At 40.1% G+C, this 15,711-nt stretch overlaps 2 protein-coding genes across 3 annotated transcripts; one reads left to right on the forward strand and one right to left on the reverse strand.

The window, feature by feature from the left end:
* Positions 1-383: 383 nt before the first annotated feature.
* On the forward strand, positions 384-5,644 carry mettl5 (methyltransferase 5, N6-adenosine). The gene is made up of 7 exons (XM_085134812.1): positions 384-650; positions 736-850; positions 938-1,122; positions 1,655-1,737; positions 1,909-1,960; positions 2,032-2,081; positions 2,445-5,644. The coding sequence occupies exons 1-7, from the start codon at positions 551-553 to the stop codon at positions 2,484-2,486; spliced, it is 627 nt and encodes a 208-aa protein (XP_084990938.1). The 5' UTR covers positions 384-550; the 3' UTR covers positions 2,487-5,644.
* On the reverse strand, positions 1,863-11,621 carry ssb (small RNA binding exonuclease protection factor La). 2 transcript variants are annotated; one of them, XM_085134809.1, is made up of 12 exons: positions 11,490-11,621; positions 9,285-9,351; positions 9,094-9,197; positions 7,042-7,216; positions 6,679-6,786; positions 6,472-6,575; positions 5,080-5,151; positions 4,946-4,988; positions 4,707-4,847; positions 4,016-4,196; positions 3,755-3,865; positions 1,863-2,664 (listed from the first exon to the last, which is right to left on the reverse strand). In XM_085134809.1, exons 2-12 carry the CDS (start codon positions 9,342-9,344, stop codon positions 2,585-2,587), a joined length of 1,179 nt encoding a protein of 392 aa, XP_084990935.1. In that variant the 5' UTR covers positions 9,345-9,351; positions 11,490-11,621; the 3' UTR covers positions 1,863-2,584. The 2 variants fall into 2 exon arrangements, with proteins under 2 accessions (XP_084990935.1, XP_084990936.1); XM_085134810.1 differs by having other exon boundaries at positions 6,679-6,782; positions 7,038-7,216.
* Between the last annotated feature and the right edge of the window lie 4,090 nt (positions 11,622-15,711).

Below are 15,711 nucleotides of genomic sequence, written 5' to 3' on the forward strand. Positions count from 1 at the left end.
ACAGAACAAGATACTGGAGGTAGAATGAGATAGAGGCAGATTATCTTTTGTATAATCAAAAGAAGATACTACTACTACTACTACTAATAATAATAATAAAAATACTACATGTGCAGATAACAAAAAACACATAGACTAACTGTCCGCACAGAGTAATCTGCGTGTCTATGTAGCAAAAAATATGTATTTTTTTTTAAAAAAAAACATTGTAAATTTTTGATAACAAAGGGAAATGACAGATTGTTATAAAAGTATGGATATTAAACTAAAATTAACATTTTTTTGTAAAACGGTTTAACAATATTGTCATCATTAATTTAATCACTAATATTATTATTAGTTTCATAAACACTATTCGCGGGTAGGAACATGTGCGCTACCACGGTTTATCGTCGGATTGTTTTGGTTGACGTGCACAGCGGCTTATCCCGTGGAACTTCTTAGCTTCAGTAGAAATCATGGCTCAAATTATCCTCTCAAGGTGATTTAAACTAAAGAAGGGAATTTAAATTAACCCACTGTTGCACGCAAAGTTGGCACATTTTAAGCAATGAAACTGAAGGAATTAGAAAGCTGTCTGCAGCAGGTGGACACATTTGAAGAGCCAAAAATCCTTCTTGAGCAGTATCCAACCAGTGCTCATATTGCAGGTATGACGGTAACAGTGACGATCAGTTGAGCGTGTAACAGCACATATTTTGTATTCATTATTTTCCCCCCCCCTCCCCCTCGCAGCATGTATGCTCTACACAATCCAGAGTACATTTGATGACATCGAGGGTAAACTCGTGGCAGACTTGGGGTGTGGCTGTGGAGTCCTCAGCATCGGAGCTGCGATGCTTGACGCAGGGTGAGAGCATTGTTTATAAGTTTAACATAGCCGTGGCTTACTGTAGTCTATTCTCTTCTCTGTATCTATTTTTTTTTCTTTCTGCAGTTTGTGCGTCGGCTTCGATATTGACGATGACGCTCTGGACATATTCAGAAGAAACGCAGAGGAGTTTGAGATTTCTAACGTGGATTTGATCCAGTGTGACATGTGTCGTCTGGAGCCAGAGGCGTACGTTGAAAAGTTTGACACTGTCATAATGAATCCACCATTTGGGACAAAACACAACCAAGGTGAGCGCATGCCTTAAATTTGAACGGTTTCTTTCTTTACTAATTTTGAAAACCCTCTTATAACTGAAGCACTAGAGACTTAAGCCCCCCAGCCTAACAAAATGCAAAATAACTCAAAGAAATAATACATTCAAGTTTATTCCGTGTTTATGTTATGGTAGTAAGGATTAGCGGCAACTTGTCGTTTGCACACAGTTCTTTACTGTTGCAATGATATGTGCACACTACTCTCTTCACTTCATGTGTCCATCTGTGGAGCGCTGTTTAAAACCTCACTACTGTGTGTCCACAAGTAGCTGATCAGTCCATGAAGTTTAGAATGAACCAACTAGCCCCAAAACACGCTTCTTTATTTCTTTTAAATCATTTTGAGCCACAGACAAGCAGTGACGACAGTTTTGTCCACCTGAGCGTCCACTCACCAGCTGCCTAATTTGTCACAACTGTTTGGGCAGGTTGTGCATTTGTAGTCACAGGAGCATCCCTTTAACCCTTCATACAGCCCGTTACTTATTGTTCTGTTTTGTTTAAGGTATGGACATGAAGTTCCTCCGAGCTGCTTTAACCATGGCAAAGACAGCCGTTTACTCACTTCATAAAACGTCAACACGAGAAGTAAGTTCACCAGCCCCTGACAGTCTTTCAGGTCTCTGAAAGCTGATCTTCTACATCTTACTTAGCAGTTAATTTATCAATTTCGCCATTAAATATGAAGCCAAAACTCACATCTCTATCTACAGTATGAATGTTGTGATGCCTGATCTGTGTTTTATGATTCCATTGCAGCACATACAAAAGAAGGCAAATGACTGGGGAGTAAAGATGGAAGTCATAGCAGGTAAGAAAAATAAAGCCCATCTTTTTTTTTTCTTCTATTATTAAAATATTCACTAAATACTTTTATTACAGAACTGCGATATGACCTGCCATCATCTTACAAGTTCCACAAAAAGAAATCGGTAAGATTACATCAGACAGTACATGTTCTCCAGCTTAATGTGACACAGGACAGATTTCCCCCATTTTTTGGTAAATGATTTATTTGCAGTCCACATATGCAAACTTAACAAATTAGCAAAGAAGATATTTTCAATCAGTCAATGTAGGAAAACTAACAGCACACACATTCTAGATGTCACACAGGTCTTGCAAAATAAACTAAAATCTCCTGGTGAAATTAAATTATAGTGAAAAAGCAAGTTTAAGGTAAATGCAAAGCAAAACATCTTCAAAAGAGAAACATAGGTACACAATAATATAAGAGGTACAGTATTCGGGGACATAAAAGGCTGCAAAATGATGCTTTGAACATATTTCTCCAGGTTGACATCCAGGTGGACTTCCTACGATTTTCCAAAGCTTGAAGCTTTCACTGGAATGGACTCAAGTTGTCTCTGTATTTTCCATTTTCACTGTTTGTAATAAATGTTTTCATTAAAGAAAAACTGATTTTAAGTCATAACTAAGATCCATTTTCAGTTTTGATAACTTTTGCTGCAGGACCATAACTGGGATCTTCCCGTTCTCTCTTTATAGTTACAGCTGTTAAAGGGGGAAAAAAACAAAAAAGAAAATACAAATTAGATAAAAAATAATATTAACACAGACTACAATACGTTCCCAAGACTACATTTTGAAGCAGAATATTGAAGTACAATATTTTAGCAGAAGGCAATAGAGCTTTTGAAGGGCAGGTGTGATGTGACTGAGTTCTGGTGATGATGCAAGCAGCAGAAGTCTGGAACAATTGAAGTTTATGAACAAGTTGAGAGAAAGACCAAAAAGAGCTACAGTAGGTGGGTCCTAACCGAGGTGTGACCAAGGATGGCAGTACAGTCAGGTAAAAGAGATGGATGGAGGCGAGTGTGCTTGAAAAGAATACCTATTATTAAGCATGACACCCAGAGTCTGGACCAGAAGGAAGGGAGAAACTGTTACATTTAGACAGAGTGAATTTGGTGCCAATGAGGATAACCTCTATTTTATCAATTTAATTTGAGAAAATTGCAAGGATTTGATTTTCTGGAGGTAAACACAGAGGACAGTGGGTGGGATGGCAGCAGTAAGTTTAGCAAACCGGTAGAGTTGAATGTCATCAACATAACAACGGAAACTGATATTAAGTTTATAGAAAATAAGGATCCTTTGCCCCCAACATTTGGCCAGTGGATTAGAGACGTGGTGAGCCACATTCATCTAAAGATGATTAAGTTCACCATCAGAGGGTGTGCTGGAAAATTCTACACTTCCTGGCAACCATTCATTATTTATGTTGAGAATATGTAAGCCTGCGAAATGGATTCATAATTATTTTATGTTGACTGTATATAGTGACCCATTGTCTTACACATCTATAGTTTAGTGTATATCGTGAGTATATATCACTACTTTGTTTTCTGTTTTTCACGTGAGATCTGCTATCAAGGGGAGGGAAAAGGTGGCAGCAATGTTGTGCCTTCATCTGCGTTATTTATGAGTTTAACTGTTAGAAAAATGACAAACAGGAAACAGATGACAAATAAAAGAGGGCCCAGGATAGATCCCTGGGGGACTCCATTAGGAACTGAAAATGAATTGGATATGAAATTTTTGAGTTGAATGAACTAAAAGCTCGAAATGATTTTGAACTTACCCTTCTCCTCATGGTGATCATCGCTTTCAAACTTTATCTTTTTTCCTTGGTACTGAGTTCTGCCTTGATCTCTGCCACCTCTTCCCCGTCGGCCTCTTCTTCCTCTTCCACCTTTTACGACAGACAGGACTACCTTACTAAATCATATACACGTTCATCTATAAAGGATAGACGACACTGTGGAACTGTATCTTTATTGACATTAACTGATTACATTCCAATGCAGTCAACAATGTTAAACAACATGAAAATGCATCTCACCTCTGCACCTGCTGAATGATCCTTGTTGAGCCTCTATTATCTTCTTCATTACATCCTTCTCCTCATCTCCTTCAAGCAGCTGCCATGTGACAGTGTTGTCGTTGATTTTCAGTTCCTCTCCGTGTTCTTTTTTGGCTTTATCTAACGCTTCCTGTGCTTTCCCGTCAAACAGAAGGGTGCCCTTATCAGGAGGAGAAAAAAATAAAATATTTAAACAAATAGTATTTCTTTGAAATGAAACAGCTCTACTCATTTTCAATCCTGAGTCATGTCACGATGTTGTGTTGTGGAAAAAAAGTCTGTAAACCTGACTTCAATTTTCTGGTTTATCAGTCTCTTTATTGTCATGCAAACATTAGAAACCTGAGGAAGACATCACCCCCTTTCTCCAAGAGACAAAATCTCTCTGTACTGTCAATGAAAACTGCTTTCTATCCTTGGAAATTTCCTGTAATTACCACAGATGTGGATATTATCATTCATCACCCCATTAGTCTAAACAACCCCAGACATCTCGTCTCTCTTGCAAGGACACAATTTCACCAGATGTCCCCAACCCACACAAATATAAAAACACAAACACACAAAACAAATGGTTACAATTAAAAGATGTTGAATTGAATTACACAAGTAAATGATGTAAGTAGATAAGGTTATACCACATGTATGAAGAAACAGATGGAGAACATACCTCTTTGGCCCCTCTTGTGAAGTCAACCCACTTTATGTGTTCGATGCCAGAGAACAATTCATGGAAGTCTTCTCTTGAAACACCTTCAAGCTCTCCTGAAAACTTCAGTAAACGTCCTGACTGCTCATCCAAAAGCAGATCCTGCAAGTAAAATGAGAAAACATCATTACAAAGCCTCTTTATTCTTTAAGTGGTGCGTTCGTTAGCAGAATAAGCTCACAAACACTTTGAGAGCTTACCATTTCTTTTTTTTCTGCGTGTTTCTGCTGTTGTTCCTTTTCCCTGAATAAAAAGGACAGAAGTAGGAAGGTTATTTTTCACAAAGTGTAAAATCCAGTTTTATGATTAAAGATACTAAAGAATATGTACTCACTGTTTAACTTTTGCTTTTGTCTCTGCTTTAAACTGTTTTCTCTCTTCTACCTTCTTGGCATGGTAGGCTTCCCTGAAAGAAAAAAAAACAAAAAAAAAAACAGCTGATCAATTACATTGTTTCACACAGAGAAATTCAAAGGTTTGCAAAACCCCAGTTAAAAAAAATGCATCTCATCCAGATATATGTATGTAGTTTAGTATAATTGTAAAACTTTGTTACAGCTGTTTTCTACCCTCTGTATCCCAGAAATACCACCTGTATTTTTCTTCAGGGATAGAGTAGTTTTGTATGATTCACCAAAAAAAAAAACTGTATAATCTTTGATTCTCTCGGCTTCTCTACTAATATCATTTAAATGCTGGTAAAAACTTTACAGGCTTCATGCCAGGAAACATTTACTTGTTAAAACCGACATGATCGAACGAAAAGTGCACAGCAAGCTGAAACATCATCAGCAGATGTGCTGTCACACTGTTCACAAGGTCAAGTATGATGGGCCTGTAAGTCTGTATTGGCCCAACAAACAAAACAGTTCAGTTTCTTTGTTCAATTTAAAAGATTACATTTTTTTTATATAAGTTATGCAAGCTACTTCATCCGATTTAAAGGCATCAAAGTACATATATGACACATCTGCCACACCTCTTAAACACTAGAGGTGGGAATCACCATAAATCCCACGATACAATATTATTGCAATACTTAACTCACGATACGATATTATTGCAATTTTTTAAAATATTTTGCGATATTCAGATTCTGTACATAAAGGTAAACTTTATCAATATTCATTTTATCTAATATCAAAGTCTCACACTCAGTCTTTCTCTCATTTCAGTCAGTTTTATTGTTGACAAACTGAACGGTTTGTATTACAGTCTATTCCAACTTAACTGAATGCAACCATCTGGTACAATTATAGCTATTTTGAACTATGCAATTTATGAAAACTATGCAGCCCATTCAGCAACTGAAGAATTTGAAAGTAAATTAAAACAAAATATAATTTTACATTAAATAAAAAAGTTTTAAACTTAATTAAAATAAAACACATCTTAAATTAAAATAAGTAAACTGTCATGTTTATTGCCGCCAAAAAAAAAAGTTAAACACATTTGGACAGTGAAGGAATGTCAGGATTCTTGCTCAGAAAAAGGATGAACATGCTCTGAAGTCAGAGCATGTTCCAGTCCACAAAAACTTTTTTTTGTAACAAAATATCGATTTCTGCTGTCCCTGTATCGATACATTATTAGCAAACAAAATATCACGATACTACACAGTATCGATTTTTTCCCCCACCCCTATTAAACACCTCATGAATTCTTTATTAAATCACTGACACCATTGATAGCCGCTAGCTAGTGCCTAAAAAGCATCACAGCCTACCTTGATAACACAAGCATCTCGTTGTCTTTGAATGATTTTATATCCGTGCGTTCTAGGAACTGCTTGGCTGACTCTTCAGTGTCAAAACAGATAAACACAGATCCCTGAAAAGACAGAAATATAAAAAATTATATAAAAGAAGGTCTCCTAAAATTGAAAAAAATATTTTTTTTAAATTCTATACATCTCAAGTTCTGTTTCCCGTACCTTGAACTGCCTTTGGAGGTTTCTCCTCATCTGAATGTTTACTACCGAGCCTTTGCCATTCAGCCACTCCTGAATCTCATCCAGGGATGTTTCAAGAGGGAAACCTTTCTAGATGAGGAAAAAACAAAATGTAGGGAAAACAGTAGGAATACAATCAAGGTGGAGAATAATTATGATATTTGTCTACACAATTTATAAGAGTGTGGGTAGGCTAAAGATGTATTGCACTGTTGCATTACGCTGCATTAGTTTGAAAAAAATAAAAGTTGTCTGAATGCCACTGTGAGCAAACAAATATTTACGCATTCTCAAAGCATTTGCATACAGTTAAAAACAAAACATAAAAAAAAAAAAAAAACTTGCCATGTATACAGATTTGTGTTTAAGTGCATCCTTGTATTCATCGTCCTGTTCGGGTAAGGGCTTGCTGGGAGACCTCCTGATCTTTGTCTTGTCTTCACTGATTTCCAAGAGACCAGCCTTTGACTTCTCCAGAGCTGCAATGAGGACACTGCTGTCTGTGGTTAAAGACTTCAACCTATGAAAAGAATGCAAATCTTTCAACAAACACTCAAATGGTAAAAATGGTAAATGGCCTGCATTTGTATAGCGCTTTACTCAGTCCCTAAGGACCCCAAAGCACTTTACACTACATTCAGTCATTCACCCATTCACACACACTGGCAAGCTACATTGTAGCCACAGCTGCCCTGACAGAGGCGAGGCTGCCGGACACTGGTGCCACACCACACCAGGCAGACATGGGGTTAGTATCTTGCCAAGGATATTTGGCATGCAGGAGGCAGCCTGGGATCGAACCACCAACCTTCTGATTAGTGGCTGACCTACAGATGGCTGTGGGGCTGTGTGTTAACACTAATGATGCATGCATCCATCTGCATTATAAGGGAGAAGACCCTGCAGCTTATCTAATCGTCCCTCTTTGAATTCTCTCAGCCTGGTCATGTTATGTATGCGAGTGGGGTGGGCACTCTCATTTCAAGTAATAAAGCTCAATTAGAATGTAATTTGCTGACTCACACACTACATTACATTCTAAATATACACTTTAATAAAGGGATTACAGGAATGGATTCCTCCTGCTGTGTTAATTTGCCCTTGCTGTGGCCACTTGTGACCTGGCTGCTAACAAGTGAACTTGAGGCACAGCATGAGAGCATGCTCTCATCTCATCCTGCCCATCATGAATCATAGAAAGGGTCCAAACACACCGATTAGTCATCACTATCCTCCTTTTCTTGCCCCCCCCCCCCCCCCAAACAGCTATACTCAAAAGCCTACCCATGTCCTTGTGGACTGAAGGTTGTTACTGCAGCTTCAGTATGTCATGTTGTGCTAGTATTTTTATACCAAGTGGAATAGAATTGCAATCCATAAAAGGCTGTTTTTCACAACAATAAATATAATAAATAATATACTGGTATTAAGCTAGTTAATTGCCAATTAGTGTCAGCCGTCAATCACACCTCCTTTAGTCATTACAGGTGTGGTGAAGAGAATAAAGCCACTTCAACAATGCAGTAACCACAATGTGAACGCACATTGAAACTAACATTCACTACAGCCACAGGCACTGTCTCCTCCTATTAGCTGCACTCGCATGCTGCATTTAAAGATCCTCACACACATATACACCAAGATCCAAAATATCCAAAAATACAACCTCTAGAGGATGACAAAACGTGGGACTTGATAGGACACTCTAGCAGAAATTGTCAGAGCATTTTACATCATGTGTCAGCTTTCATTTATTAATTTTCTGTGGCTAATTTCTGTGCTTTAGCAGGCTTTATGGCCAGTTTTCTGTGCTCATATTTCAGCAAATAAAGCAGTGTTAGAATTGCACTGCACAGAAGGTAAGCACAGTGTTTAATGCCGAGGTGTAATAAGCATAGTATTTAGTTAATCTGTGAAAAAAGTGTCTAATATAAGCAACCAACAAATATACCCCACAGGTATATACAATTTCACAGTGAAAGAATTTTAATTAACAAATTTACAAAGTAGATTTTATTGCAGCGTCTCATAACGTCAAACAACACCTTAAAAAGTGCATCTAAAATTCAGTCCTAAGTTTAGTTAGAGACTTCAGATGATGACATTTATAAATACACAATGCAATCAGCTAAAAATCTTAAGTTAAAGACTTCTCATCAATCAGTAAATACAAGTAAGTACATCAGTAGTACTGAAAAGTAATCTAAAGTTGAACAAACTGAAGATAGCGCCTGGACTTTTAAACCCCACTTATATACTTCAGAGTAGAGTTCCCCCCCTTAAAATCTCAATAAACAAAAAGCATAGGTAAATAAATGAAAGCCAAAAATAGAGACCAAAATAAAATAAATACAGTAATTATTTGACACGGAACGCATTAAAGAGAAATAAACAAACCTGTTGAATTTAAGCATCGTCTCCAAAGTCACCCAGCCATCATCGACCTGCAGCTGCTCTTTGAGAAACCGGTCTCTTGGAAGATTGTGATCGCCAAAGTAGTACTGAGTAGGAATCATTTACAGCCAAATCAGGACCAATTTTACCTGGTAAATACCAAATTATGAGTTTAAACTTTAAATTGGAAATACCTCGATTTGTCGCACCACTTTCCCCTCCAGTGGAGACATCTCTTCTTGATTTTCTGCCATTTTGGTTCTGCATAGAAAAAAACAAAACAAAAAGAAAGGTGTCCTCCTGAGTTAGAGATTTCTCTGATGTTTACAACAAATATTTAAATAAAAAAAAATCTTATAAGAAGAGATTTTATCCATGTTATATATGAAACAAAATCAAAATGTTTTTTTCGGGGAGCTTTTTTGCATTAACTGTAAATTTTATATTAATGGCAGATTCCCAACATGTGGGTCGCAGCCACCTGTTGGGCTGTGAAGGTACTGCAGGTGACGTCATTCACAATATTTATCTATAGTTAATAAAATTTAAATTCACTTATCTAAATTCTTGATTGTCATAAGTTTTAAAACAGACTGGACACACACACACACAAGATCCTATAGGATGATTTACAATTTACGATGCACTCTTATTGGCCAAATATATTAAGATTTTGGTTTTACTAATAAATTAATAATTAAAGATTAAAAGGAATAAAATTTGGATTAAAAATGATTTTTCTGTAACAAATCCTAAAGAACTTTTAAATTGGGTTTTGTAATTTTGTTTATAATTTGCATGAATTACACTTAAAAAGAAGCTAAACTAATGAAACAAAGCCATGACACTTAAATATTTTCATTATTTTTCATTTCATTTGATTTTTGATGTACCTCTTAATTTGTTAGAAATGAATTCTTTTGAGAATCAAGTAAAATATCTGAAGGTCAAAAACCATGAAAAACACTTGTATGACAACCTGTGAAATCAAAAATCTAAACAATCTAAAACATGGCAAAGATTAAATTTATACAACAGGTTGTTCTAACAAATATTAGACTTTAGTACTCAAAGAGTCAACTGTTTTAAACAGAAGGTATAAAATGACTAAAAACAAAAAACTGCCAGGCTTAGGCAACCTGAACCATGTTAATGGGAAAAGGGGCTTTTTCACCCTTAGAATTATTATATTGGTTGATATTTTATGTTTGTAAACACAGAAAGTTCCATTCCCCTTTGCTGTAGTGAGGACAGCGCAGCTATGTGGCCATTTTAAATGGCCTGTATTTATATAGCGCTTTACTAGTCCCTAAGGACCCCAAAGCGCTTTCACACACTGTGTGATGTCAGCTACATTGTAACCACAGCCACCCTGGGGCTCACCGACAGAGGCGAGGCTGCCGGACACTGGCGCCACCGGGCCCTCTGACCACCACCAGTAGACAACGTGTGAAGTGTCTTGCCCAACGACCAAGACTGTCCAAGCCTTTGGACAGCCTTTGGAAGGTTGCCGGCTCGAACCGGCAACCTTTCGATTACAAGGCGAACTCCCAACTCTTGAGCCACGATCGCCCTGCCCTCATTTTCTAGGGATGTTGCTTGACATCAGCTTATCCGCTAACCAAATGATATTTACGACATTCATCAATGTTGTGCTGGCTGAAAGTTTAAATACAGCACGAGGAAGAGTATAAAGAAATCGAAAAAAAACAAACAAACAACAAAAAGCAAATAAATAAATAAAACCCAAAACTGAAATACAACATACAAGCAAAACGAACTAGGGAAAAAATATGATTAGCTATTGGCCACGTTGTCACTGGTATGAGGCCTTGCTGTTGTCTGAGTTTTTGTAAATTATCTGCAAGGCCATACAGGAACCATCTTGAAGACTTAATTATAATAACCAAAGTAATAACTTAATGCAGTTAAACAGTTACATGCACTATTAAATAACATTTAGTTGCTATATATTTACATTTAGATACACGCCTTCAGATAGATGCCCAGTTATAAATCTTACAAAAGGGAACCTAAAACTAAAATAATCATAAATAACTACGGGCTCGTCTAGCTCCACGGCTAACCTGTTAGCTTAGCTCTTTCAGTACACGGGCCACGCTTGGCGTCAACACAACAAAAGCAGCTTCTTATTTGTCTATCCGCGCTATCAGTACATGTTTTAATAAATTACGTGATTTATTAGTGCGTGAATTACTTTTTTGTAGGTAAATTAAAGTAGTTACCGCTACTCTGCTAACATTATTCTAGCTGCAGCACGCTGTTTAAACCTGCTGGAAGAAAATCCACTCTCTTCTTTAGTAACGTTATAAAACACTCCCTGGGTAACATAAAAAGCCTTAAAATTTGTTTTCACAATCGTAAAAAGTTGCACTTACATAATGAGTCGCAGCTACAAGCAGTTTAAGCTGTTCAATCCAACAGTCCTCACTTCACTGCTCGCACGTTGTGGAACTGCGTGCTACGGAGCGGAACTGCGTGCTACGGAGCCCACCAAGGGCCAAAAAAGACTGATGTTCGCGCAAGCTCCTCTGTGCTTGATCCCTGCAGCAGAACAACAAGAAATTTGGTCTTTTTCATTATGTATACGTGCTAATGCTTTGGAATATTTTTCTCTAGTACATATTTGGGTAATCAGAAAATTAAAATTAAGAAACTTTTTTATCAGTGCACAATGTTTAAATTAATTAATTATTAAATTGATCAAACTTAGCCAGAGTGCACTTTAAAATCACAAGACATTACCTTCTTATTTAAACGTTTAAGCAAACTGATCGATGTGCATTTGTTTTTAAAACACAGGAAGATTCCCAAGCCTGAAATAAAAAATAACGTAAGACTTCAAATTTATCCAAAAACTTCAGTATTCTTTTTACATGTTCCTATACCTGTTAAACGTTCTTATGCTTTTCATATTGCGCTTAAAAATATTATTTTTGTTTGTTTTTTGTTTTTGCTAAGCCACGTATTTACGCGAACAGTGTGTAAGTTTGATACTGTATTATAAACTGCGATGATATATCACAACCACAAGATGCCGCTGTGATTCTAATGACGGCGTTTAGTTTTTATGTGTCATTTTAAAGTTTTTGTTTTTCGTATTTATTAGGTTGTTTTTTTATTGATGTGTGTACCTTTTAAAAACAATTATAGTAGGACTTCAGTTGGACCTTTCTTGTTGTAAGAAAGGTCAGACTTTTGTCAAGGCTGACATTTCATTAGCTTAAAATAATTTTGCCTCTTTCCTGACTTTGTTTTGGGAGACATCTACATTGTATTTTTATTGTTGTATGTGTGACGTAAATATCACCCACCTAAGTTTGGGAAAAGACTGTTGTTATTATTATCAGCATTTTTCTCTTTTGATATCAACTTTTAAAAAAAATGTAATATAGCTCATCTTCTTTTAATAATTTGAATTTAAGATAAGATAAGATGAGATAAGATAAGATAAGATAAACCTTTATTAGTCCCACACGTGGGAAATTTGTTGTGTCACAGCAAAACATGAACAGTGCAAAGTTGCAGCAACAAAAATTAATAAAAACAATGGAATAGGATGAGATTAAAAAAAAAAAGAATAAAATACTGTGGAGGTGACTGTGGAGGCCCATTTGAATACAGTGAGCTCACTGTCAAGTCAGGAAACCAGTTTGAGATGATTTCAGTTTTGTAACATGGAGTTTTATCCTGCTGGAAGCAGCCATCAGAAGATGGGTACACTGTGGTCATAAAGGGATGGACATGGTCAGCAACAATACTCAGGAAGACTGTGGTGAATAAACAATGTTCATTTGCTACTAAGAAGTTGAAAGTGTGCCAAAACCATATTCCTCATACTGTAAGACCCCAATCCTGAACCTTTGTTACAAGGCAGGATGGAGCCGTGCTTTCATGTTGTTTTTTTTTTTTTTGTTTGTTTGTTTTTTTTTTTTCTTCTTTTTTCCCGCCTGTCCCATTTGGTTCTTTAGCCGTCAGAATTGTTGTCTGAAGACCAACAAGGATACCCAATGGATTTATTTTGCCAAATGGATCATCATGGCATTGCCGTATTGGTCCATTTGATCGACCTTTGTTTTTATTATTTATTTTATTTTCAGTTGTTACAGACGGGACAGACATGAGTGAGGGATAGGAAAGGGAGAAAGAAAGAGGAAGGAAAAGAAAAACAGAAGGGGAGAGGGACAGTGAGAAAGGGGGGAAGAAAAAATATCTCCGGGATCACCTGTTGAGAGAAAAAGAATAGAAAACAAGCAAAAAAAAACAAAAAACAATGCAACATACTATACACAACACCATCGCATTAATCTAGCTAAGTGTAAACAGCAGTAAATACTAAATATTGAATGTTGTTGTGCAGCACGCAGGACAGACAGCGCACAATGTGCTTTGAAGTAGCAGCCAAGAAAGGTGTGATTTAAGTCTACGAATAGTGAACACCCATGTGCACACCTGTGTGGATCGGCGCGCTTGTATTCAAATGGTTTCCCCATGTAATGGTCTGCTAGAGGATGTAGAGAGCCATAGCCCCGTCCCCCAGGGCATGAAGCAGGCATGGAGGAGATCCAGGCCCCAGACATCCAGAGGCCCCAGAGTGCAAGAGCCCAAGGAGGACCACCGGAGGGGCATCCGTGCCACCTTCATGGGAAGGGCTGAGGATCCCCAGATGAGGGGTCACCCAGTAGCCACCGGGCAGAAGCTAGAGGGGGCTGCACCGGCGTGCCCGCCGGCTCTGCCGGCAGCCAGCTGTGCCAGAGTGAACCGAGCCGCAGGCACAGAGGCCGGAGGCCCGAGGGCCCCCCGCGCCCCGGAAGAGGCCTGACCGAGCAGCAGGCGCCAGGCCCCGCCAAGTAGTCACCGGGAGTGAGCTGGTACATACCTGAGCGCCCAGCCCCAGACACCAAGAACCACCAACGCACCGACCCCTGAGGGCATCAGTCACCGGCAGGGAGTGTGGTGAGGGGAGATAGGCCTCCACACTTTGGAGGGCCTTGGAGTTCCCAGAGAGGTGAAGTCTAAGACCCGACCTGACATATAGACACAGACAAACAGGCACACACAGACACAGACATGCATTCCCACCCTCATGCACACATATACAAACACTCAGCACTCACCCAACGCAGGAATAAACGTAAATGGACATGTACACACAATCACACTCCCCAAACATACTCTATATCCCGGGTCCAGGTATCCTCACCCCCAGAGATGGAAACGGCACCCAGACCCAAGAGATGTTACCCTTCCCTCCGGGGTGGAGGCAAGCAGACCGCCCCAGGCTCCGCAGCAGCAGGGAGGCCAATCGGACAGCCAGCATCTCTTCCCAGCCCCCCCGCCCCGATGGCTAGCAGAGAACAGGGGTGTGTTAAGACCCCATACCTCCCTCCTCCCGCTCAAGTGTAGTGTTGCTGCGTGTTGCTCTAAAGTGTATTTAAAACAAGGGAGAGCATGGTGCTGCTGCCAGAGAGCAGCAGGTGTTAGCACGGCCCCTCCCGAGAACCCTCAATGTCTACATGGATTTAAAATTGAGAGGTGGGCACCGGCGCCAGAGGCAGGTTTGAATACACAGACCGTCTACTGGACGCCGTTAACGTGCCCACCCTCAAGGCCCTATATATATATATATGTGTGTGTTATGAGAGTGTAAGTAATGTGGATGTCTAAGTTGTGAGATAAAATTGAGGCACAGGTGGCCAGAAGAGGACAGAGGGGGGGGGAATGTCTCCCCTGCACCCTGGTGACACACCCGCACCCCAAAGCCCTACCTGTGTGGGTGGGTGTGGTGGAGCGTGAAGAGGGAGGCAGCCGGGGATGGGGAGGAAAAGAAGGGAGGGGAGGGTGTCCCTCCCTAGGGCCAGCTCCCCCGCTGACCCCAATATGCACCCCCGTCCTCTGGTATCCACCAAGGCAAGGGAGCCCAGGCCCATCCAGACCGGGGCCTACGGCAGCAACACCGCCAAGCCCCACAGGACCCGGGGCAGCCCACTCTACCCCACCGCAGAGGAAACTGTACCCACCCCAACATTCAATCATCTCCCAGACTACACAAGACACAGACACCCAGGTTAAGTTTATTCTCCACCTCTCCTATGTCTCTCCCCCACCTGCAAAGTGGACTCCTGCAAAGATGGAACAACCTCCCTGCCAGTTCAAGAGCCCCCTGCGCCAGGGCTGAGCCCCCGTGCACCCACCCGCCCACAACCTCGGCGACACACCGACGAGGACCGAAGCCCCCAAGGCCCAGCCAGAGCCCCAGCACGGAGGCGAAGCACCCCCGAACCCCAAACCCCCACGCCCGCCCCGGATCCACTCAGGGGCAGCCAGGCCACCAGGCCAGTAACCTACGTCCGCCAGCACAGACCATCCTCCAGCCCCGCTGCACGCGGCCACGAGGAGAACAACCTCTGAGAGCGACCAGAGCCACTAACCAGGTTATGAACACAACCCCCGGGTTAAGCCCTCCAGGGATAACGTCTCTAGGGGTCCTCCAGGTGCCCTAAGCCCATCCCAACCTCCACATCAACCACAATAGCCAAGGCGGGACCAAACCACGACCCCCCACCCCCGCTAGGTGATGGAGCCGATCAAAGGAGCCCA

The sequence above is a fragment of the Neolamprologus multifasciatus genome, chromosome 16, assembly GCF_963576455.1.
Source record: "Neolamprologus multifasciatus chromosome 16, fNeoMul1.2, whole genome shotgun sequence".
Lineage (NCBI taxonomy): Eukaryota > Metazoa > Chordata > Actinopteri > Cichliformes > Cichlidae > Neolamprologus > Neolamprologus multifasciatus.